The sequence below is a fragment of the Aptenodytes patagonicus genome, chromosome Z (assembly GCF_965638725.1).
Source record: "Aptenodytes patagonicus chromosome Z, bAptPat1.pri.cur, whole genome shotgun sequence".
Classification (NCBI taxonomy): Eukaryota; Metazoa; Chordata; class Aves; order Sphenisciformes; family Spheniscidae; genus Aptenodytes; species Aptenodytes patagonicus.
This window is the reverse complement of record NC_134982.1, coordinates 37,010,488-37,035,325: the sequence shown is the minus strand read 5'-3', so window position 1 is coordinate 37,035,325 and position 24,838 is coordinate 37,010,488. Positions and strand designations below refer to the sequence as shown.

Sequence of the window (24,838 nt, the reverse complement as noted above, 5' to 3'; positions counted from 1 at the left end):
CTGACCCAAACTGGCCAAAGGGACATTCCATACCATGTGACGTTATGCTCAGTACATAAACTGGGGAAAGCTGGCCGGGGGGGGCCGCTGCTCAGGGACTGGCTGGGCATCGGTCAGCGGGTGGTGACCAATTGCACTGTGCATCACTTGCTTTGTATATTCTTTTATCATTATTATTATTATTATTACTATTTGACTTTATTTTATTCCAATTATTAAACTGTTCTTATCTCAACCCACGAGTTTTCTCACTTTTACTCTTCCCATTCTCTCCCCATCCCATCAGGGCAGGGCGAGTGAGTGAGCGGCTGTGTGGTGCTCAGTTGCCGGCTGAGGTTAAACCACGACACCACTTAACAAAATTAAGGAAATGCAGATTTTTATAGGCCAATGTTTACATGCAAAGACCATTCTCACTGTCTGTTGCACAAAGTCAAGCATAGCTGCATGGAAAATGTAAAGGAAAAACAATGGCTGCCCTGAAGAACTTGTAGTTTAAGCTACAGCTATGGGGAAAATGCTACCAACACATTGTACCCCTTCCCATCTTCTTACAGAGTCTTGATACAAAAAGAACATTTCAGTCTGTCACGGAGGAAAAGAATTTTCAAGTAAATGGTTTTGGCAAGAAAGAAATGGAAACTGAAAGAAGTTTCAGGCTGGTACCCTTCAACTTTCTCTTGCAGTGTATATTCTAGACAGGGATGAAAGAAAGAGGGACAGGTAGTCACTGAAAATAATATAAAGTCCACGTTAAAATGCCTCAACTGTGAGCATGAAAATCTGCTTAGAGTAATCACAATATATTACCACTGATGAGAGGAAATAAACAGCAGCAGTCACAACAGAAAAGTCAGGATGCAGTTTTATTAAAAAAATGGCAGTGTCCCATCACACATTCAGTCTTGAGGAGAAACAAGAGAGTAAAACTTCCCATCAAAGATTGTACAAGTTGCCTGTATCTGGATGATGTCGCTCTTGGTCCATTGGAGTGACATCTTGGAACCAGAAAAGACGTAAAAAAGCTTAAGTATAGAATTCTGTTTTCACAACCAAATTCATAGAAGTAAAATCAATTTAAAAAAGCATATTCTTTCTTATTTTTAAGGGACTCCTACATATGGATAGGATATCCTATATAAGCAAATCAATTTTTATAAATAAATGTTACCTAAACACTAAGTCTTAACTGTCTGAAATCTAATGGATTAATTATAGGTGTATGTGTATGAGAACAATTTAAGGAGGGAAGAGAAGCAGACATTAATCTATCAGGTTACTAAGTAGGAAAATCTGAAGCAACTTCACATGGAAGGTAAATGTGAGATCTGAAAACTCTTCTGTTCTTCTGAAATGCTGTCCACAAACTATCCAACATAAGTAACTAACTCAACTATTTGCCAACGTAGTAGAAACAATGAGTTTACTGAAAATTAAAATACAGTTTTTTCACTGGTTTTGAAGAGCGCTCTATTAACTAAGACCAATTTAAATTACTTTTAGTAAAGAAATATGCTTTACAGACAAATAGATGCTACTGAGACTTTTATGAATCTTTTTAGAAACTCATGAAAAAACACCAATTTAGTTTTAATCAGTGTAGAAAAAGTCTGTCGCTGACTCCAACAGAAGAAAATGATCACCCCCCCCAAACTGTTCAGTATAGACATTTCTTAAATACTTTGACTAGAGGTATGAAGGGATATAGATTATTTCTTTCAGGCCACAAGAAGCATCTTTTCAATTTTGGATTAAAACATTTTCAAACTGAATTAGATCAAATATTTTACATATGCTTAGAAGGGAAATGTATCCACTTCGTATTTTCCATGCAAAAAGATGAAGACAATCTATGCTGTAGTTGCCATTTATTAGGAGAGACAAAGGTCCCTTCTGGGAGGTTTAGTCAATATGACAACTACGATTATGTGGCTCATACATAAACAATCATTACCGAGTCCTAATCTTCATATCAGATTTTAGGTGAATGCTCAAGTCTAATGGAGCCCAGGGGCTAGAAAACTGCACAAAGTTCTGTGATATAGTTACTTCATTTCCTTTGCTTTTCTTATGAAGTGCTCATGGCAGCACTGCATTTTAATTCAACATAAATATTTCATCCTACATAAAGCAACATTTTGTAGTTTTGTAAGGAAACTCTAAAGTATACCTGTTAGGTTGGATATTAAACTGATTTTTTCATTTTGGCTTCTCACCAAAACATCAGTTATGTGCACAAATTCATGGTGCCGGCACAGGAAAAAGCACCAGTCAGTCTCTATAGAGAAAGTAATGATCTAGAAAAGCTGAACTGCACTCGTCAGGTAAATGGACACACCCTTAATCTAATGTCCACTGCCACATATAGGATGGACAGGTGTTCTCCCTTCATTCTTCCTAAACTCAGATGTTAGTGAGATAACTAGTTTGCTTCATACATTCTGGAACTTTATGAAAATTTTTATTTAAAAAAAAACAACATACAAATGGCCAGATTTTCAATCAGACTTGCTTTCAAAACCTGATTTATATCATGAAAATATTTTATTAGAAATTTCAGGGACAACTGCTCTTGTTCCAAACTATGAAGAGTCAAAGGAAATTTAAAGAGCACAGTACACCTACTAGTGACCTTCACCATGAGTATACACATTAGCATCCCTTTTTCCAAAGTAAAAGTTGGAGAATATTGGCAACGTCTGCCAAAAGTGGTACTGACGCCGAGCTTGACATTTGCTATCCTTAAGCTTAGTATGAAATAAAAAAATATTTTCCTCCCAAAGTTTGCTTTTAACCATCATAATCTGAGGAAGAAGAATGAATAAAATGATCCCTGTCATCTCTGAATATCTAGTTCTACTAACAATGGATGTACAGCTGAAGAAAACCCTTGTTGGGAAAAACTGATTCTGTTTGTCTTATCTTTTTGGCATTTGTCATATAAATGACAGATTAGCTCAACTCAGAAAGGTATAAATCCCAATCAGCACATGCTAAAAACTGGTGGATAAGTGAGGCTCCACTACACTGAAGTCTGGGCCTCTTCTATGCAAGAGGTCAACAAGCTACGTTCCAAGGGAACAGCTTGAAAGACAAAGAGAAGACGACACTAACTTTTCTGTTGGCAGAGCTCTGGTTGTCCTCATTCAGACCAACAATTCAAAGACATGCTGTTACCTGATGAGCTTTTTTAGACAAAATTTTGGAAGATACTGATTTTCTGCTTTGTCTTCAGCAAATGCACCAAGTGCCTTTTCATTAAATGGAAAATTATCATCAGATTGCAGAATAGGATTTGAATTATTAGGTTGGGAGCCTGGCAAGTAAGGAACAGGCTGTTATGGTCCATTCCCCTGTCTGGCCAACAGTCAACAATTAGATCCAATTCCTTAGAAGCATAAGAGATATTTCTCAATTCTGTTTATAAAACTGGATGCTTATAGCAACACTGAAAGGAGAAAACTAAGGAGGATAGGCACTGGTGAGATGAGTTTGCCTAGAAAGCATGAAGTATTCTTCAACAATAGGATCAGAAGTAAACTACCCCATATCACAGGGTATCATAACTAGATTGAGAAAGCCCTTTTTAGTCTTTTTTACCAGATTTGGTGATGACTGCAGGCACCACAACATCATGTGCTTGAATGGTGACCTTAATGGTGGATCAACAAAAGTGGCTGGTTCTTCTCCAAGGATCCCAGGCTATCTTCTCTTATGAACACCCTAGAGGACAGCATTTTCCAGACTACCTCTGATGTTAGTTGGTTACTACCTCTTACGCATTTTTTAGAGCTGGACCACTACTTGCAGTTAGGTCATTTATGAGCAATTGTGCCTATGGATGTTGGTAACATAGAGAAATCACTTCCACAGCTTACCAAATCTAGAAACTATAGATTATTTCTACTGTTTTTCATCTGTTTGCAGTTCGGAAATGAGGAAAGTAACCTGAAAAGAAACAACTACTGATGGAGTGGCAGAGAATTGGAGGTGATTATGAGAGACGATGCCAAAGCATGACTAGTATAAAGAAAGTAAACTGGGAATATTTATTAACATTAACATATTAACATTAAATGAAGTAGCAGAAACCATTTTCAAAACAAACATAGAAAATAGTTTTTCAGAAAGTGTGTAGTTAAGCTGCAAAAGTCCTTTCCACAAGTCATGTGAATGCTTAACTTTACATGGGTTCAAAAAGCAATGGGACAATAAATAGCTGTTGAATACAAAAATATGAATTTTGTTTCAGGATGTCCTTGAACTAAAATGGTGGAGGCTGGGAGAAATTTTAGCCCTGTTTCTTATACTCTCCTTTTTTTTTTTTTAAACTTTTCCCTGTCCAACCTGTTTTTAAGCAGGGACAACCAGATTTACTGCTATTCTATGTGCCCTCTAGGCATCAGATGTTTATTCAGTCCCACAGTCTATTTCCCAAAGGAGTAAAATTTGCAGCAAGTCTCACATGGAATAAATGCAGAACAAATCAAGCATCTAGGATAGCAACCTTTGCCAAGGTACAGACAAACATCACATTTTGACATGTAGGAGACTGGCTGCTCAGAACCCAGTCCTGTGGTCTTTGCAAGCATTTGTAAAAACTTCAGAATTTAAACTTCAACTTGTAATCTTTAGCTTGCACGATACTAAAGTAATTTATAAAAAAAGTTATTCCTTTGAGAATGGGAAACTGCATGGAGAGAAAGTCTGGCTCTATAGGCAGTAGCAATGACATGATGCTTTGCTCTCTAACCTCTCCCTTTAGCATTTGTCAATTATGATATGATCAGGAAGAGGGGGACCTACAAATGGGTGCTGGTATTGGAAATGAACACACAATCTGCCTCTGAACAGAGAGAAGTCAGAACTAAAATATAGTCTTCAGGCATTAAATGGGCATTGCAAGTTTGCCCCACAGGTGGAATGGGTGACCGTTTCCTCCTGATCTTTACCTTAGAAATGCACTTTTGTCAAAAAAGATCATGATGTGGAAGAAATCCAAAGGAATCTAAGTATAAGTTCTATCAAGGTTCCAGGAGGATAAACAAATGGTGGCCTTTCCATGGATATTATCTTTTTAAAAGTCATGAAAGACTCAATCCTTTGCAGGTAAACTTGCCAACATGCAGGCTGTGTATCCCTATTATTCAAGTTTACAAAACAGTTCCACATTCGCCCTCTTTCCATTACTTTAGCACTCTCCAACCCTCTCCATTTTCTCCCTACCCCCTAATTTCTTACCACCTTTTTGCTTCTAATGGGAAAAGACCATAATGAGGGAAGAGACCATAATGAAGGGGGAGTTAAATACGACTATAATGAAATTGGGTACTGCAATGAACAAGTATTTGTTAAAAATGAGTGCCCTATTTCAAGTATATTTGTCCTGGAACACCTATGGCGATAGACCTTATCAATCCTAAGAATTTACGCTTTTCACAAAACTTGTGACCTTAGGATTCTATCAGCACATATCACTACACCATCAATCAATTCAGTAACTGAAAAATCAAGACAACAGCTTCAAAGTAGTTCATTATGATTCCTGCAAGATAACAATGTAAAAAAGAAAATTCTAAGGTAACAACATATGTGAATTTATAAGCCACAATTTACACACCTCTACCCCCAAAAAAACCCAAACCCCAAAATGAATTAGTAGCCAATTGGTAGAATTTGGTAAAAACCAGCTTAACTTTTGATCCTTTCAAAACTCATCCTGTTCAAATTTCACTTCAGTGGTATACCACTTGGGATGCTATCTCAGTTTATTTCTTCAGTATAGGACAACTGTGGAATTAACAGAACAGTCTGGGTTTTTATGCCTAGTTTTATATTCTGAAAGGTTTACTGTGTTTTTCTTAATCCTTAAGTTGCATATTCATTGCTATATTTTTGTCTAACTGCTGTCACTTATATTGTCATGCAGAAGGGCAAATCGGGGTCAGTTTATGTAAGCGACATCAATCTGAGAAACTTCATCAGTCTTTATTTCAAGGCATTATGCAAAGAAAGCTGACATTAAGAGAGCCTTAACTGTCAGCAAATGAAATCAATCAGCAAATCACTAAGCCATAAAAAACTTGCTGAAGTTGTAGATAACCCTTCCTCTTCCAGGTCTTTAACTACGAGGCCTACCAAATGCAGTATCTGGGCAGAAATGTCTCCCTTGATTCCATTACAAAATTCTTGCACTAATATAGTGCATTATTCAATAACTTTTTCTTGCTCTGTAAGCTATTGATAAGAATAACAAACAGATAGAGATATGTTTTATAATAATGGAATACTAAGCAGCTAAGTGAAAAAAGACTAAACAAAAGATTCAGCATTTGACGAAGTTTCTTTTTTTAGTTTAAATGTAATTAAGAATAGAAAATAGTTTGATTCTGTTTCTGCTACTAAGATATTTGTGTAATAAAGTCTATTGCCTTATTAACTCCTATTGCTTAGACTCACTTGCTCAGCATTTCTTCTTAGTTTTTGAAATTAAAAGAACCAGTACAAAAAAAGTAAGACTCCAGACAATTCCTAATCTTTCATGGTATTCACTTCATGAATTCATTTTGTAACTCAAATGATTATCAACAACTGTTGAATGGGCTTATCTGTGTTACAACAGTACACGCTGCAGACAATATCAAACAATACAGTCACATCCAAGCTACGCAGTGGTTATCTGGTAAAATTACACCTTTTCTGAAGATACTGTGCACAGATAATCCCATGCAGTTCTGAAAGATAGGATTTCTGAAGTAAGAAAAATTGCCTAACAAACAAGGTGCTGTGAAAACTATATTTGTTATTTTCTGTTATTGAACAATGTTTTATTTTTGTAGTTACAGCATTTAGGAGTCTCCTCTTACTCAATGAGGCAGCTTTGGCTACATATTGAGATCACCACATCTCTAGAGTAATTTTTCTCATAAAAAAATAGTGACTAGAAGTCAATAAAGATGCTTCCTGTTGGGTCCTTATCTATAAGATGCAGCAACCTGGTAACCAGTTGGAAAAAAAACCCATCCCAGGATTACAAGCAGAAGCAAAACTAAATAAATAAACTTGGTGAATTAAGACCATATTTTACACAGTTCTTATAGAGCTTTCTTGCATATCAGTACAGATCATTGATAAGAGATTACCCACATGCAACAGATATAAATGTATGAAAAAGTCTAAGTGGACAAAGGCAGATAGTTACACAATTGCTTGACAGGGTCAAGAAAGAAAATTTTCCATTAAGAAAGGTTACTGAGAAGTAAAATTATTATATATTAACTTTGGCATTCAAGATAATCAGCAGCAGCTCTTAACCGAAAGTTTTTACAAAACTAATAATGCTTACGAAAGAGGCTGGACGAGAGTTAGTAGTTTCACAGGCATAAAGAGACAGCTTTCAGTAATTGATTAATTGGTGATTACAGATACTGATATTTACGGTCCCATAGTGCCAAAGACTTAACAGGGTTGGGGTGCAATCAGCGTACCAGCTAAGTAAAAAGCCTTCTGAGAAGGGTTCTTCATATAGTCTCTATTCATTTATTAGAATGAAGAAAGGCAAGGGAAGAAAGAAGAAAGTGAAAGAATGGCTGAGAAAGTGAGGGAAAGAGGCTAATGATCAGGAGGGGGGAAATGAGGAAAGAAGAGAGAGCAATAAAAAGCACATAGAGGACAGGGAGGAAGAGACCGCTAGAAGAAATGCTGCGAAGAGGAGAGGAAGTTGGGAACACAGTTAACCTGCAGAAAGGAGAAGGGATGTGAAATTCAAATTATAAAAGGCAAATTTCCAACATCACTGGCATTTTGAAGATGCCTCACTTTTTATTTTTTAAATTGTGTTTTGCTAACATACATTAATGTTATGTTTTAAAGGAATTATAGTTAAAATAAATTATGCTAAAATGGCTTCTAAATATTTATCATCATGATACAACCTATCTGGAGACATGACTCCAGATACCAGCTGAACACATTCAAGGAGATTAAATTAGAGTTCTTCATGTTACGACTCTTCAGACTGGTTATTCAGATTTTACTTAGTTGTTAATTATTGTTTCTTAAGCCCTGCATCAACTTTATTTTTGACAAATTGAAGTTTGCAAAAGGTCAGGGTTGCAAGAGGTGTCATCCCACTCTAATGAGTTTAAAACACTAGGTAGGAAATTAGTCCTTTTGAAGAGGAGAAGAAAAGAGGGGGAGGGCAGGCCAGGTGCTATTGATAGCAGCTGTTGAACTCCTGGAGAATGAAGACCCAGTTTTACCCAACAAGAAGCAGCAGTCCGATTCCAGAGGAGGCAGCATTCTGGCCTCTGTAATGAAATGGATAGTTCCTCCTATGGGTGAAATGGTGGAAGTAAAAAGAAAACACTAGAAGTGTGTGCATGTTGGGTGTACGTATATATAAATGCACTATCTTCAAGACTCTCTTAAAAAGGTTTCTCCTTTCTGAAACATTAAGAGAAAAAAACCACAATTATTTGTTCTTTTAACAGCCATGCCGTTAAAAAAATAAAGAAAAAGGCTCCAAAACAGAAGTACAAGATTTAAAATACTAATAATTCAGTTTTCAAGCAGCTACTCCACGATTAATTAATCCCATTAAGAAGTGATTTATGTTTGAAAGACTTGCCCTATGCAGAGGATAAAATCTGATGACAGAATTATAATGTTACCTTTGAAATCACTTTTTTCCTCAATTTGGTAAGAAATTTTTTATTGACAAGTAAACACAGGAATGAGAAAGTGTTTATTATTTTGAAAAAAATTATCAGCAGAATTATGCATATCTTTTACCTTCTAATCTATCAAGCATAAATCTAAAATTAATGAACAAGTGAAAATAAATACAAATTAAGAAGCTCCTAACGCTTTAAACTGCATTTATGTTGTCCCAATTAATTAGAAAAAGTGGACCTACAACACAATCAGATAATGCATGACTAAATCATACATGAATACATAATTTACATAAAATAAATGGTAAGAATCTACTCCTTCATAAATTTATAATGATTATACACTAACACTGAAGATATGTCAGTACTTGACTATATTACTACCACCACTATAAGCCTTTATGTTATTACTGCACTTTTCATTTCAAATTACCTCAAAACACCTGAGAAACGCAAAGAAGTACATGTAAATCCCACGTGGACTTTCTAAACCTGCATGAACAGATGGACACACGCTGAAGACAGAGACAGAAGGAGCACAAGATGGGGGGTGGGTGGGAGGGAGAGGGAGAGAGCCAGAGGCAGAGGGACAGTGGGGACAGAAAGACAGAGAGAGAGGCAGAGCAAGCGAGACAGAGCCAGAGTGGGAAAGACAGGTACATGGAGCCAGAGAGAGGGGCAGAGACTGAGAGAGAAAGACCGAGGCAGAGCAGCAGGCAGAGATGGGCCTAGGGAAAGCACGAGCATGCATACAGCAGAGAGAGCAGGCACAGCAAGGAGAGGAAGAGCAAGAGCAGCGGAGAGTGAGGGCGTGTGCGGCAGTGTGCACAGAGCAGTGAGCAAGCGTGCGGCAGAGAAAGCACACATGCAGTGGGGAGTGTGCGCATAGGACACAGGGGAGACAGCGTGCAGCAGACACCAAGAGCATGTGGCAGAGAGAGAGAGAGACAAGAAGAGAGGGAGACAGAGGCAGACAGACAAGACAAAGTGAAACCTTATCCATCTCAAACCCACCTGGAGGAGAGGAAGCACACCACAAGTGTATCTTTCTAAATTAAGGGAGAGCTTAGTAATGAAAAATACAGATTTACCTACTCGAGTCCTCGGTTATAATAAACTAAAATTTTCTTAATATGCAAGGGATTTCCAACAGTCAGGTCAATCTTACATCTCAGGTGAAGGGCAGCACATGAAGAAATGCTTCCTCCTAAGACCTATAAATACTGACAAATACAGATACATGTATGTGCACCCCTGTTACACCAGAAGCCTGCCTACAGACTCAACCTCATATCTGCTCTTTCATACACTACAGAAATGCATTAATATTCACATCCTCATTAAAGTCACTCACAAAACTTGCCCATTTGGATTCTCTAATTCCTATAAAACCTGTAAAACAGCAACACAAGTTCATCTGTGAATATCGGTTCTCTTCCAAACCAACATCCAGAAGTCACATCATATCCTTTAGCAACCAGATATTAGAAGAAAGAAGAGGCCCACCATGCCAAATACTGACCAAAAGCAACCACAACAAATTAATAGGGCCAATTAACAAAATACGCAAATGGAGACTTTGAAGACAGAGGTCAAGGTAGTTCCCATGACACAGAAAATGATTACTCTTTCCCTAATTGCACATCTGCAGGCAGCTACCATGTGTGAACATCAGTGGCTGTCTGATCACACAGCCACATGCATGTCTTTCGGACACACGGCGTAGGTGATTCTGACAACCACAGCTAGTTTCTTGTTGTCACTGTTTTTCACTGACAATGCCTGAATAAATCTGTTACTTCTATGTATTAGAACATCTGGGACATCCTCTGTAAAGACGGTGCTCCTCTACTTTGTTTAAACAGCTCCTGTAGCTCCTGTAAAACCAACCTGCAACAGTAGATGCAGAGCATAACCTAGGTACACAGGGCAAAGCCACTGATTTGTATGTTGTTAGTATTTCTCTGTTTGGGAATCAAGCACTTATACATCAAGTATACATTACACATCCTACTGCTATTGCAAAACTAGTCTGAGGTACCTAAATTTGCATCAAGAAGTTTCTTTCATAGCAGTTCTTACCCTTCTGCGTCTACATCTCCAAATAGAAGAAATTTATTGTGAGAGTATACCAATGCTTAATTATTTATACATGAACGTTTAAATCTTATCTGGTTTATCTGGGGACTTTATGCATTGTTTTTTAGGTCAAATTGCTTGCCATGAGCATTAATTACATATTTGATGTAAAAGTACTTGAGATAATTCAGAATGAATCTTCTGAATGACCACTTTTTCTGTGAGCCAATAAGCTCTTTCAGAAGAGAGAGTTAAGAGAACATTATCATCTTCCTAAAGGTGTAGCACAATTCAGTTTTTTATTTTGTGATGAGCTGATAACCTTTACTGGTTAATTTCAATAGTCATCTGCCAAGCAAGACTACGAGAATGAGGAATCCCATGTTATTTCAGTTGTGCTTTTTCACCCTATATCCTGTATTTATTGGAAGCTTCACATACGGTTCCACTTTTTGCCTTCAGTGGGAACATTCAGGCATGGCCAGAACAGCACACCTTGAATCCTGTTCTCATGTGTTTCAGGTGCTTGAAAATAACACTGTATTTTCCACTTTCAAACTTACCTAAGTAACAAACAGTACAACTTTGTAACATAGCATCCTTCACAGCAATTAAATACCAGGTGAGAGTGTTTCAAAGCTATAGCAATCATATAATTTTACTTTTCGAGATATTGCACTTTTTTCATTACTTATCCATGTCAAGTGACATTTTCAAACTCTTATATTAATTCTTATAACAGTTTCCAAGAATTTAACAAATGCCTACAAATTAAGTCATACTTTCACTACTTGCATGGGGCTTTAGAAGGCAGTGCAACGACATTCTTGTTGAATAACTTACATTTCAATCTATTATGTAATTTTGTAATTCAAGAGCCATTACATAAAGTGCAGGCTTTGGAGAAGATACACAGAACTTTGTGTCCCAAATATTTCATTTCATTAGCTAAAGGTCTATCACTAGAGTGTACAACACATTCTTTAACAGATGCACACCACTTCCTATACAGCTTAATTATTTCATTTGGGAATGACAGGGGGTTTATTTCTGTGTTTGTTTGATCAGCCCTGTAAGCATTCATGCTATTTGGAATGTTGGATCCATTTGCTAGAAAAAACAACTTTCTGGTTTTACAAGACAATTAATTACGTGTGCCACAAAAAAGTGAATCTCTGATAGCTTAGTTCACAGTCAAGCAACTTAGGTTCATTATGCCAACCTTCTTTGCACTTGTCTCCTATAAAGAAAGCATATTTTTCCCAAGAAACATTCATATAGAGATAACAGCAATTTAAAAATTCCAAGACTTCCTGTATTCCCAATGAGAAGGAATATAGGTCGCTAATGCTGCTGAGCCCATCAAGTAAATTAAGGATAGCAGATTTCATTCAAAATTCCTTTAAGAGCCACTTGCTTTCCGAAAAATTTGGAAGAAAGATAACCTATGCAGATGTGTATGCACATACAAATATACTAGCTTTTCTTCTTCCTCTCATATGATGAAAAAGTGATACACACTGAACCAATGGATATAAAATTATTATTGATTACTGATTCCAGCCACCTACTACGAACTGGATGCATGAATAATAAAAATAAAACAATGCTATCTTCTGAGTACTCAACAGTTCTGATAGCCACTGCTTCATCCCTATCATACTGTCTAATTTAGGATCTTAATTTTTATGCAATTTTTTAAAAGAAACCATCAAATATCAATAAATTGAGACTTGGAAAAAAAATCCTCATGTCTAACACTTGCAGATAATAAGGTCTTTAACTGAAATGTACTTGTCACAGACTAACTATAAAATACATGTAGTAGTAGCGGTTATAGAGACCATGCACGCAAACAATTCCACTGGTTTTAATAAGAAGTGTCCATAAAGTGATTACTAACTGCTTACCTCATTCAAGATTGCAGGATTGCCCTTAATATAGTTTTGCATACAGTGAAATTAAAATCAATTAGCTGACTCCCAGCTATAAAAGGGCAATTTTATAATAAAATCTCTATAATGTACTTAGAAAGTTATCAAACAGGCACTATGTAACTAGAGACGAGGAGAGGGAAAGGGAAAGGGAAAGAAGGGAAAGGCAGGGAAGGGAAAAAGGAACTGCACAGTGAGATAAACTGTGAACTATTGATCCTGTTTGTGTACGTACAGAGTAACCACGTATAATTGGAGCTGTCGGGTGACCAAAAAGTATGTTTACAATACTGCATCACCAGTAAGCCACCCAGCGCATACATTGCTATGTGTTAGTTATACCACTCTGTACAAATGTGAAATGCAACGTTTTATACTTCTGTTTCTCTTCATCCTCTTAGAAAGAAAGAATACGCTGTCTTGTAAATGCTTCTACAATCATTCTTAGGTCAAAAAAGAATGGGAGTTGGGATGTGACAAAACAAAACAAAAAAAATGGGGCAGCTATCACTGAAAAGGCCACCAAATTAGAAGAGCAGTATTTAAAAGCTGGTGATTTCCATGACAGCTTCTTTGAAAAGATGCCACCTGTGGAACCTTTTGCACAGCCTTAAAAGTGATCATGACTGTACTGGGGAAACATTTGCCACTCTACCCCTCTGCTAGAGTCATATAGCTGTGTTAACTACAGTTCATGGGCATCTCAGGTGTTACATATTACTACTTTATTATAGAAACACGATAATACACACATAATTTAAATCTTTATCATATTGAAACGCATGCATGCAAGAGGGCAACAGAAAGAAATGTCCAGCTTAGAATCTGCATTTCTTGAATGTTTGATTTTGTGACCCGTTCCTGCAATTATATACTACATCTAGAATAGAAAATCTACAATAAATTAAAAAGGATTACTACAGAAATGTACACACACTGTGCAATACTTGTCTGACTTCCTTGCGCTTTACATGACTAGCTTTCCTCTCTCTGGTTCATATAGAAGAGCACAATGAAACAAGTATGTACTCACTCTGCCTTTCCTTAGCTTATTGAGAAAACAAAATGTTCTGCCTTTAGCAATAATGTATCAGAAGAATGAAGTCATTCTGCACAGATATAAAGACTAAGGGATAGTTTGTGTATAAGAAGACATAACAAACTTAAAAACAATAAGGAGGCATTGCACAGAGTCCATTTTCAGAGCTGAAAATATGTACATTTTCAGTTAATTTCTCTTTTTTCCCCATTGTTTCCTCCTAACAAAATTAGTATTTTGAAATATACAAGTCTTTAAACCTACACGAACAGAATAGCTTCTGTATTTCAGTATTCCAAATAGCAGTTTCTTTTAAATTAGGAATGCTCAAAGATCACTATTACTTCTAAAACTGTCATATGGAAAAATCTGATACTGACCAGGAAGCAGCATAAAATTCCTTTTTTCTTTTTCCCCTATTTTATTTGTCTTGCTTAAATTATGGGCAAGAGGAAAGGGAGAGTGGGATAGGGTGATATTAATTTTCAAATATAACATTTGCATTTTTCCATGGTCATATTCCCGTCAGTTATTTAACATTATAACTGCAAAATTAAAAGTTCACATCATCTCTGAAATACCATATTCAAGAGTATATATGGAAATTATTTCTCTTTCAAGTGTTGCCTGCAATAGTTTTGAAGCTTTTTGTTCTCCACACATTCAGAGCAGTCTAGCTTCTTGTTCTACCTCAGATGCAAAAAAAGGAAAAAAAGAAACAGGATTATTTTAGACTCTAACCTGAAATGCTACAACCTCTGGCCTGCCCTTCAGCCCTTCCACTGCAAAGGTCTCTAGGTGCAGTTTGGGTAGCTGCAGGGTGAAGTCATTCCTGGTTGCCGCAGTCCGTGACAGCAAGGTCTGATCTCTGACCTAAAGGGAAAAAAACAGCATCAATGGTAATTCCCCTTCAGACACATTAACTGGGATGAACTGGGTCCCCTTGAGCCCACTGAGTGGACTTGCATTGATCGCTGGACCTGAAATCCATGAATAAATTTAGGACTAATTGATTTTTCGTTGCAAATAAATCTCTAATTCAGAGTGCTGGGAGAGAATGTTAAGAAGAAAAAGCATCTTCCCCTGGTCTGAAGTGAGAAGGAAAGAAGGGACACTAAGGTCTCACAAGCCCAGCTGGTATATACATTTCACAGATCTGTCCCCTGTAAAAACCTCGTATGAAAAAGAAACAGTAATTGTACTTCTGACTCAAACAAACATCAGCTATGAAATTAAAAAGTTCACGTGATCATACAAACAAGAAGCTGGCATGTGAGTTCTGTCTTCTGGAGGGAGATCGTATCAGTCCTCAAAAATAAGGTTCATTTAATATCAGTTCGGTTAAACGCCAGATTAAAATGAATAAACCTAAAACAAAGCAAAAAAACCCAACCTGTAGCTCTGCAATTAACAGAAGGAGGAAAAAAAAAAAAAAAACCAACAAAAAACCCCCAAACCCCTGCTACCAGATTCCTTATTGTGGACTCACTATAAGAAATAATGCACTAATTGGTATTAACTGACTGTTAAACAGTTTCTAACTATGCCGATTTGGAGTGGGAAATGCTACGATTTGCACAAAATTCAGACAGTTTGATATTTAGTCAGTTTTGCAGGCAGTCTGAACCGAAGGGATAAAACAAAACCCCCAAGCAGTATCAGTGTCATGTCCACACAGGGCCACGAACGTAACCGGAGGCCGTTGGTGTCGCAGTGCCACCTGCTGACCACGCGAGAAACTGCCGCCATTGCGGAGCCCGGCCTGCCGCCAGGCTGGAACACAGGCGCAGGTCAGACTCGGCGGCGTCCAGAGACCGACGCTTTTCTCTTTAAACGCAACCAGGCGGACTAGCGCTGCGCACGAGACGAACGTTGTTGCCGTTATTCAAAGTGCAACTTTTTTCCACATATTGCAACGTGTAATTAGTCCATCAGCGTGGCTGGGAAATCACACGTATTTAACACCTAACTTCCACGGACACATCGCTTACGTTCATGTACCATACGCTGCCACACACCCACTTTTCATTCTATTTAATACAAAAATTACCATGTCCACCTCCAGGAGATCCCAGCAGTCAGATGAGATTCTAATACAGATGAATAGACACACGTACAAATATATATTACTACAAACGAAGAGAGAAAATACATTCATTTGGCATAGACTGTATCTGTTGAGTAGCAATAGCCAGTACCGCAAAAATCATTTACCGTCTTTAACAACAATACGCAGTCTGATACTAAAACATATACTAAATATATACTAAATACGTATAAATCAATAATACACCATTTACTAAATACTATTTAAAATAAATTTCAGTTTTTCTTAGAGCCTCCCTTGCCCAAAAGAACTCACCAAACGTGAATTAAAACATATGCCCATTCATTTTAAATCCCAGATTACTTTTTTGTAACCACTTACAAAATTAGATTTTTGTAAAACGTTGATTATGAGTGAACATATTTCAAATAATAGCACAGCCTTTGAAATCTGCTCTGTCTGAAAGAAGTGTGCATGTGTAAGTCTACTGATAACAAAGAAGAAAAGATTTTATTTTATTCGTTGCTCTATTCTGTGGGAATAGGGAGCCCTACATTTCCCAAGTTGACCTAAAGAATTCCTGTCAATACCTGTGGCTGCCAAACATATGCACTATGATGCAATTTTTATAACAGGAAAGGTCCTCTACACATTTTTTGCACACATAGTGCACTAGGTTCAGGATATACAGTCCCGTGGAACAAACCATACTCTCCAGAGCGTTCTGTCAGCATGTGTAACTCCGGTCAGATGTTAACCTTGCTGAATATAACAAAATGCATAACTTTAAATACAAACATACACACACACACACACACACTCGATTTACATTTTCATAGCTTATATATCCCAACTTTTCAGTGTCTTTGCTGCCAGTATGCACACAGATAAAAGAAAACATTAATGTGGATTAAGGTACTAAGAATTTATCAACATCAAACCACCAGTGTTTTGCCTTCTACCCTTCTGAACCATAGTCAATAGATCTAAATATTTTACTGCACCCTGGCCAATTCATTGTTTGATGTTTAAAAACTCACCCAGAATCAAAGAAAATTTATTAAATTTCAGCCCCCAAATGAGATACTATTAGCTTTGAAAGTCAAGTTTAACTGCGATATTGATGATTCTCTTTTTTCTGTGACAAAATTCACAAGGGAAATCCCTATGTCAAAGTACAAAAGCAGATTGCTAATACTAGGGGGGAAAAAACGATGTATAAGCAATGTGGGTATAATACACATACAATACAGACCGTGGAAGTCCTTTTAACCCTATTAGTTTCAAACTCCATTTCAGTATTGGGGCCTGAGACTCACTGAACAATAAAATACAAAAGCCATTTTTTAAAATGGCTGAACTGTGATAAACATATGCCATTAATACCACTGCACCAGAAAAGTACATACTAGCTCCTTAAAGAGTTTGATATTTGATGTGAAGATTCACAACTAAAAAACCAACCCCAATACTTTTTGTGTTTGTAAATACTTAGATCGTAAAGAGTGAATCTCATTATCAACATGCATACTGAGAAACAGAAAATGAAGCTAGAGTTTTCCTTCGAAAAATACTCACAAGGGTTCAGGAAAAATTATAAGAACAAAAGACTGGGCATATACTATACGAATATCATTACATTGTTTCACTAAAAGTGAAAACAATCTTCAAGCTGGCTACCTATTCAAGGAATGGAAAGCTATAATGGCCATGCCTGCATTGAATCACGCTGGATAGGCTGTACCTATATGAAATCTTAGTTAAGAACTAATTTCAACACTTCCTGACTATTTGCTTTTTGAGATGCAGAAAGATGACAGGAGTTGCGAGACTGTGATTATTTCCTCATTCTCTAAGAAAGTAAGCACAGTACTCACATACACACTTACATTACAGAACTATCAGGCAAAGGTAAAACTGGTAATTTTCTTTAAAAAAAACTTTTTTTGGCAGCTTGACACGGAGGAAAACCATCCTATGTAGTTAAGCTTTATGATGCAAGTTTCAGAGCTTTTTTGTATTTAATGACACTTTTGCTTTAGATTTCATGTGGAGAAAAAAAAGACTACTTTATCTGAGAGGTCTCCTTAGGCTAGAGACCTAATGCTATAATCTAAAAAACATAATCAGCTAATCAGGTTTATTGCAATGATTAAAAATGTCTAAAACCAGTTCCACTTCCCCATACTCAAAAATTAATAGAAAGAAAAAAAAATATAAATGTATCTATAGCCAAAGCTTCTGAAGATTTTGGCTATTTCTGGTTTTGGTAAACATAATTTTGGCTGAGACGGTGAAAAGTTGCAAGAGTGATTTTATATGGAGCATAGTAAGTACTGCGACAGTGGGCTGCTAAGTAGATTTTTCAATTTAGCCTTAAATAAATACTGTCTGAAAACAGGCAAAATCACAAACGGATCCACACAACTCTACTACAATACTCAAAACATTTTAAAACAAAGGAGCATAGTGACTTATGACAGTGTTTAACTTTTTAATTAATTGAGAGCAACACAGAAGACAACACTATAGCCACTCAATTTAAAATCAATAAAGTACTGATGAATTCAGATCAAAGCTGAAACTGAATAATAAACTGAAGTTACATTATTGACTGAACCAAAGTGTAGAATTTGATGGGCTAATTCTACATGTCCAAAAATTATATTAAAAATTCTCTGCTGATCAGAGTTAACAATAATTTTGTCTACAGTCCACTTCTGTGCTCACTTCTTTGCTTTCCCTCTGCACAGTTTGAGCTGGTATGTCCAGTTATGCCAATAGAGACATGGTCCTAAATGCTAGCAAGTTGCAAATGGTATTAAGATGCGCTTACCTCTCCCTAACGTCTTTGCCCAGTTACTGTCTGACTGGTACAACAAACATGAGATTTTAGTTCCTTATTTTGGGCCTAATTCAATGCTTTCTTATGGTGAAAAGAAAGATTATTTATGGATATAAATTTCACTATATAAGCTATATAGGAGAACCTTTTATAAGTTCAAAGTTCACCAATTTTACATAAAAAATAGTACCTAGAAAGTAAAAGACTTTGGGCCTATTTTACTTTCATTTCCTACTACTATTTTTAATAGCATATCATATCATCTGCAATTTAAACAGTGGAACAAAAACTACAATGATGCAGTGGTTTGGTGATAAGTGAATGCAAACTGATTTAGTCTGCTTGACTTTGAGATGACCATATTCCCGAGATAACAGAAGCTACAAATGTTATGCAAATCATTCTAAAAGAGTGCAAGCAAAATGGTTTCTACCTCACCGTTATGTGTTCTGCATGTGACATATAATTAACAAAAATGTTTTTAGAACTTTTTAAAATCGAAGGAGGCAGTTTGAATGCAAACCACATCTTAGTCTTAACCACAGTCTTGCAAATATGTGGCTGATTTAGCTGCATAATGTCCATACCTCCAGGGCCGCATGTAGAATGGAGGCCATATTGCACAAATCAAGGCCATGCACATCTACTGAACATGGTCCTTTGCCGTCTTCGATGAGAAGCACTTTAACAGCAATAAGTTATATAGTAACTCATTTGAATGGGCAAGTCTTTGTTACAGTGGCACAAATGATCATGGAACTAAGGATAATAATAGAAAAGTATATACATTGGTGGATAGAATTAAACGTTCATGAACACTTCCTAATTTTTTAATGTTTAGTTATGAACTGTTGATGTTCTCTTACTCTATACGAAAAAATACAAGTGAATATACATGAAAGAAGTTGCACCAACAATAGTACTGAATAGTGTTGGTAACAGTAGTTCTTCAAGTAAGTTACCAATACAAATGATCTTTCTAAGGATATATCCATACACTGTCATTCCTGAGTATGGGCTCTCTAGAAAACAGTGATCACACCTGAAGTGTTAGCCCTTTAAGGGAATACAGACCCCAAAAGATTTGCTGAAGGATTTCGCATGTGTGACATCCAAAGAAGTATATACCACAGCACCCTGTTGGATCCAAGAGACAGTCTGTTAATATCAGATGCTCATAAACACCAGAGCCTGAGTCTGCCCAGAAAATAAGGAAATCACTCAAAAAGTGTATATTCATCTTATTGAATGAGGGCCTATATAATCACAGACACAATATTTTCCATCAGGATGTTTCAGGAATCAAGGATCATCCCAGAAGTAGAGAGACTGCCTGTGACAAGATTGCATTGCTTAAACTGAAGGCACTTTAAATCAAACATCTAAAAACTGGAAAACTATAGCCACAATTAGAGAGCAAAACAGGTGAGGAATGATGTTGGGAACCAAACCAGTCAATTGAACTGCAAAAAAAGCCCCTCCAACTCTTTTTTCTTTTTTTAATTTTCCCCAAAAAGGCCAAATGAAACTACACCAAATCACAACATATCTTGCTTAGACAAAATAGTGCCTCATAGGAGGGAAAGGCAAAAAGAGCTACATGGTACAGTTGAATAGATACTTGTTATATGGCCATCCCAGTTAGGTTTGAGTACTCATTAAAGGCCAGCAGATCATTGTGTACTCTTTCATCAAAAGAAGGAATACATCCTCAAACCCAAGGGTCTGACTTCTGTTGATAGTGGAGGTTTTAAATAGCATTTGCACATACCCTGCTGTAGGTAACCATACATGAATGTAATTAGGTATACCAAATGTTTCACTTAATTGAAAATCTACTAAAAATTTCTGTATTAGCATACAGATTTAGTGACTATCCTTTTTGATTACTGCCATGCAAATCTGTATTTAATTACAATACAAGCCATTTCATAGGTGGTTTTTAAAAGAACGTTAATTACTGCATAACAGCATTTGTGTAAGGAAACATGTATCTCATAAAACTGATGTTTTGGGTACACTCGGCTTTTTCTTTTTTTTTTTCTTAAAGACTAGTCAAGATTCTAGAAATTAGTTTTCAGAGTAGAATACCATCCCAGGCTATAAACTATAAGTTTAATTCAAGCTTTCTCATATTACTACACACACACACTACACGCTCCGTTGGATAAGATGTTAATTTAATCCTGAGTTGTTTTTTGCAAACATTGACCACTGCACCTAAGCTTCGCTGTAGTTGCAGGATGTGCACTGTAATACATCCCCTATGAATGGATTTCAGTGACCTTGGGCTGAAAATGAACCTATGTCTGGAGAAAATAACAGTTAATGTATTCAGTAATTCCACAATTCTCCAAACAAGGATTTTTCCTTACTGAAGGCAAACTACACAAAAGTATTCAGCCTTTAAAAAAAAAATAAAACAACAAAAGGCAAAGAAGACAAATGCACCCTGAAATTAGTTATTTAGCTATGTCTAAACTGAAAACAGTTAAGCACATGGATATGACATTCGGCAATGTCTTATCTTTAGTTTGTCAAGGTTTTTAAATCCCTCTTGAGCTGGAGTACCATTTTTAGCTTGGCTAGGTCAGAATGACACTGAACAATATGAGTGATGACACACTAGACAGCTATATGGACAGAGTTGTCATCAGCAAGCCAGCTGTGCTAACACCTGTATGTCCTGCACAACTGATCTTTAGGAACAAGGATCAAGAAAGTCAGATTACTAGGGGGGGAAACAAAAGTCATTCATAAAACATTGAAATGAAGAGGTGCTAATTTGAGATGGAGGAGGAGAAAAAGTAACCTTTTTACTGCATTTTTTTCTTATCACAGAGAAATAATAGCTCATTTCTTACAGCAGTCATCTAGAATTTTAATATTCTAATTGGGTTTTGCGATTTTATTGCATGTACACATACCCACTGTTTCAACAGGCTTGTGATAGGGCCAGTTTAGAACAACCAAGGACCACAGTGATGAATAGACCCTGAGCACACACAGACAAGCAGTCTTCACTCTGTTAATGTGTCTAAACATGCAGAAGAACCAGCTCTGGGAGTGACATTAGGCTAGTGAAAAATTTTCAAGTTGAGATCTCTAAGCAAGAGCTTTTAAATCATTATTGATGTAACTAAATAATATGATAGACTATAGATCCCAGTTAACTCAGAGAAATGTTGCTGATCAGTACACCTAAAAGTATCAGGTCACATCTATTGAAGTCTGATTGTGGCAGCTAACTTAAGCCTCATAACTGTTCTGTTTTTTCAAGGCCTGATCCATTTGTGGTCTTCATGCTGAAACTAACAATTAATGCCATTTACACTGAGTGTTTTTACTCATGTAGTCACTTGTATATAGACTTAAACCTACTATGAATTAATTTCTTACAGACCATAAAACAACCATCATAAGGAAATGCATTTTACTGCTATGGACCACATCAGAAATAGCAACCTAATGCTACAATGTTACTAATTCTCAAGTCTTCCATAGTTTCACCCCATCTCCAATTGTCTCTTTGTCCTGTATTAAAAACATCATTAAATTGGATAAAGAAAGATAATTTTGTCTTTGTATTTTACAAGTATATAACAGGACAGATCGTACAGTGTTCAGATTTTTTTCAACTGATAGAACTGTGGGGCCCAAATCTCATGCATAGACAGTTTAGGGACGTTTCGGAAGAGGAAGGGGAGCAGCAGCGAGGCAATGAAACACAATGGTGGAAGGATTTCAACGCACGACCGCTGATGGGTCTGCATAGAAGCTGTTCTGCCAGCTGGCATATGAACCTTTCAATCAGCAGAAATGAAGTGCATTACAGAAGTGGATGAAGAAGAATGTATGCCAAAAGGAAAGGAGCACACTGAATAGGTGCTTTGATCCCTGAACTGTTCCAAAGTGTCAGGATGAGTGGGTTGCTAACCGATATCGGGAAAAAGATTTTTTTGGGGAGGTTTTTTTTTGCGTTTTTTACTGACTCATTATCACAGCTCATTAGCCTCACAGGGTAGTGGGTAACAGTCTAAGCTTGTAAGACATGGTATTTTATTAACCTCTTAAAATGGCCAAATCCTAAGCAGCTGGGGCTGCGACAGGCTGAAAACTCCACCAGCACATAAAGCTTGTCAAGACTGTAATAGTTAAGAGTATAAGGGAAAACAGAAACAATTTTCTGACTCTGTACAGGCTGACTCACTGGGATGACTTCCCATCGTGGTGTTTTGCACAGGCAGAGTTTAGAGGACAGGGATTTAGGGAGGCTGAAGAAGAGGCAGTCACAGCACTGTACCAGGTGTAGGTGCCCAGGCACTGGCAGTGGGGGCTGCAGGGCGGCTTCTGTGAGGAGAGGTCAGGGGCTGCCCCGTGCTGGACATAGCTGGTTCCAGACGGCTCCAACCGACCGACCACAGGGCATGGCTGAGCCCCTCAGCCAAGATGGTGGCCCCTCTGTGAAAATGTATTTAAGAAAGGGCAAAAACCACCACACAGGCAGAGGAGGGAAGAAAAAAGAGTGAGAAACAGCCCTGTGAACACCAAAAAAGTCAGAGAAACAGCTGTGGGGGGACTTGCTTGAGGTGCCGGATCAGGTCTTTCCCTGCAGCCTATGGAGAGGACCATACTGGAGCACATGTCCACACTGTAGCCTGTGGAGGACCCCACACCGGAGCAGGTGGATAGTTCCTGAAGGAACTGAAGTCCATGGAGAGCCCACGCTGGAGCAGGTATTCTTGAAGGACTGCAGCCTGGGTGGAGAGCCCACACGGGAGAAGGGAAACAGCATGAGGAGGAAGGAGCGGCAGAGAGGAGTTGTTACGGACTGACTGCAATCCCCTGCCCCTCATCCCCCCTGCGCCTCAGGGCATGGGCAGAGGAGTCAGGAGTGAAGTTGAGCCTAAAAGGCAGGAGGATGCTAATTTTTTTGTCTTTGTTTCTCACTTTCCAAATCTATTTTAATAAATAAATTAAAATAATTTTCTCCAAGTCAACTCTGTTTTACCTGTGACGGTAACTAGTACGCAATCTCCCCGTCTATATCTCAATGCACAAGCTTTCTCATCCTATTTTGTCCCCCCTGTCCTATTGAGGGGGAGTGAGAGAGCAGCTGGGTGGGCGTCTAGCTGCTGGTCAAGGCTAACCCACCACAAGCACTCAAACTGAGAAGCAATACAAAGGGAAGGATGAAGATTTTAGCAAAGATAGTGTAAAATTATTTCCTCTACTGATGGGATTACCATAACTAATAAGTCATTAACTACACATGTTAAAGAATCTAGTTGTATAAAATGAACAGATTTAATGTCTCTTAACTCTGCTTATGGAAACATATTAAGAAGTACAGAAGAAATGAATAATGAAATACAGTTTATCAACAAGTATAACAAGGCTATATTTATAACAAATAACTTCTCAACATATTTTTGAGAGGAAGGTGTTTCAAGACATCATTTATTTTTCATACATAAAAAAAGGACTGCAGATGGGTTTTAAAATAAGACATTTACTTAAATGCTTTTTCTCTTGATGAGGAGACTTTTTAAGAAAACTCTTTACGTTTGAACTTCAAGAAGATGGAATTTCTTCTAAGAACTCTTACAGTAAAAAGTAATTTATTTCTGTTACCATTTTACATCTTACATTGGGCTTTTTTTTTCTTTTTTAAAGGAATTGGTCAAGTGATGGACACAAGTTCTCTAAGTAGCCAATTTTTAAACCTGTTTTACTTTGCTAAGTTTTTCAGTTTAAGGCTTATAGATCCTAGGGAAGGGGGGAGGGGAAAAAAAAAAAAAAAAAGGCATCTGTTTTCCAAACATAGATTCAAAAAATATTCAGCTATTACCTTTTGGTCATCTTTAATATTATGAGAATAAAACTGAACCAAAACAAAATCTTTTTGAGGTCCTTTGTTTGCCCTTGCTGGTGTTTTTTTTTTAATTTGGTAAAACATTCACTTTGCACTTTGATATTTGTCTTCAATATTTAGATGGTATAAAACCAAGAAAGCTCACTTATTTTAATGGTATCAGGAACTCTTGTGCAAATAATCCAGCTCCAGGAGTCAGATGAAGATAGCTAACACGACAAGACCCAGGATAAGACAAAAAATAACCTTCTAAAGAGTATCTTGCAGGTTATGAAGGATATGGAACTAGCTGCTAAAAATATTTTCTCTCTTAGCATAGCACATGCTCAAGTTCTTCAACATTT

The 24,838-nt window shown here is 37.2% G+C and overlaps 1 protein-coding gene across 8 annotated transcripts in view; it reads right to left on the bottom strand.

Moving 5' to 3' along the window:
• CCDC171 (coiled-coil domain containing 171) overlaps positions 1 to 24,838 on the bottom strand; it is a 158,856-nt gene that overhangs the window by 28,875 nt on the left and 105,143 nt on the right. For all 8 annotated transcript variants that reach the window (XM_076362130.1, XM_076362136.1, XM_076362134.1 and 5 more), the window contains one exon: positions 14,469 to 14,600. In XM_076362130.1, coding sequence (XP_076218245.1) covers positions 14,469 to 14,600 — 132 coding nt within the window. The remainder of the gene's footprint in view (positions 1 to 14,468; positions 14,601 to 24,838) is intronic.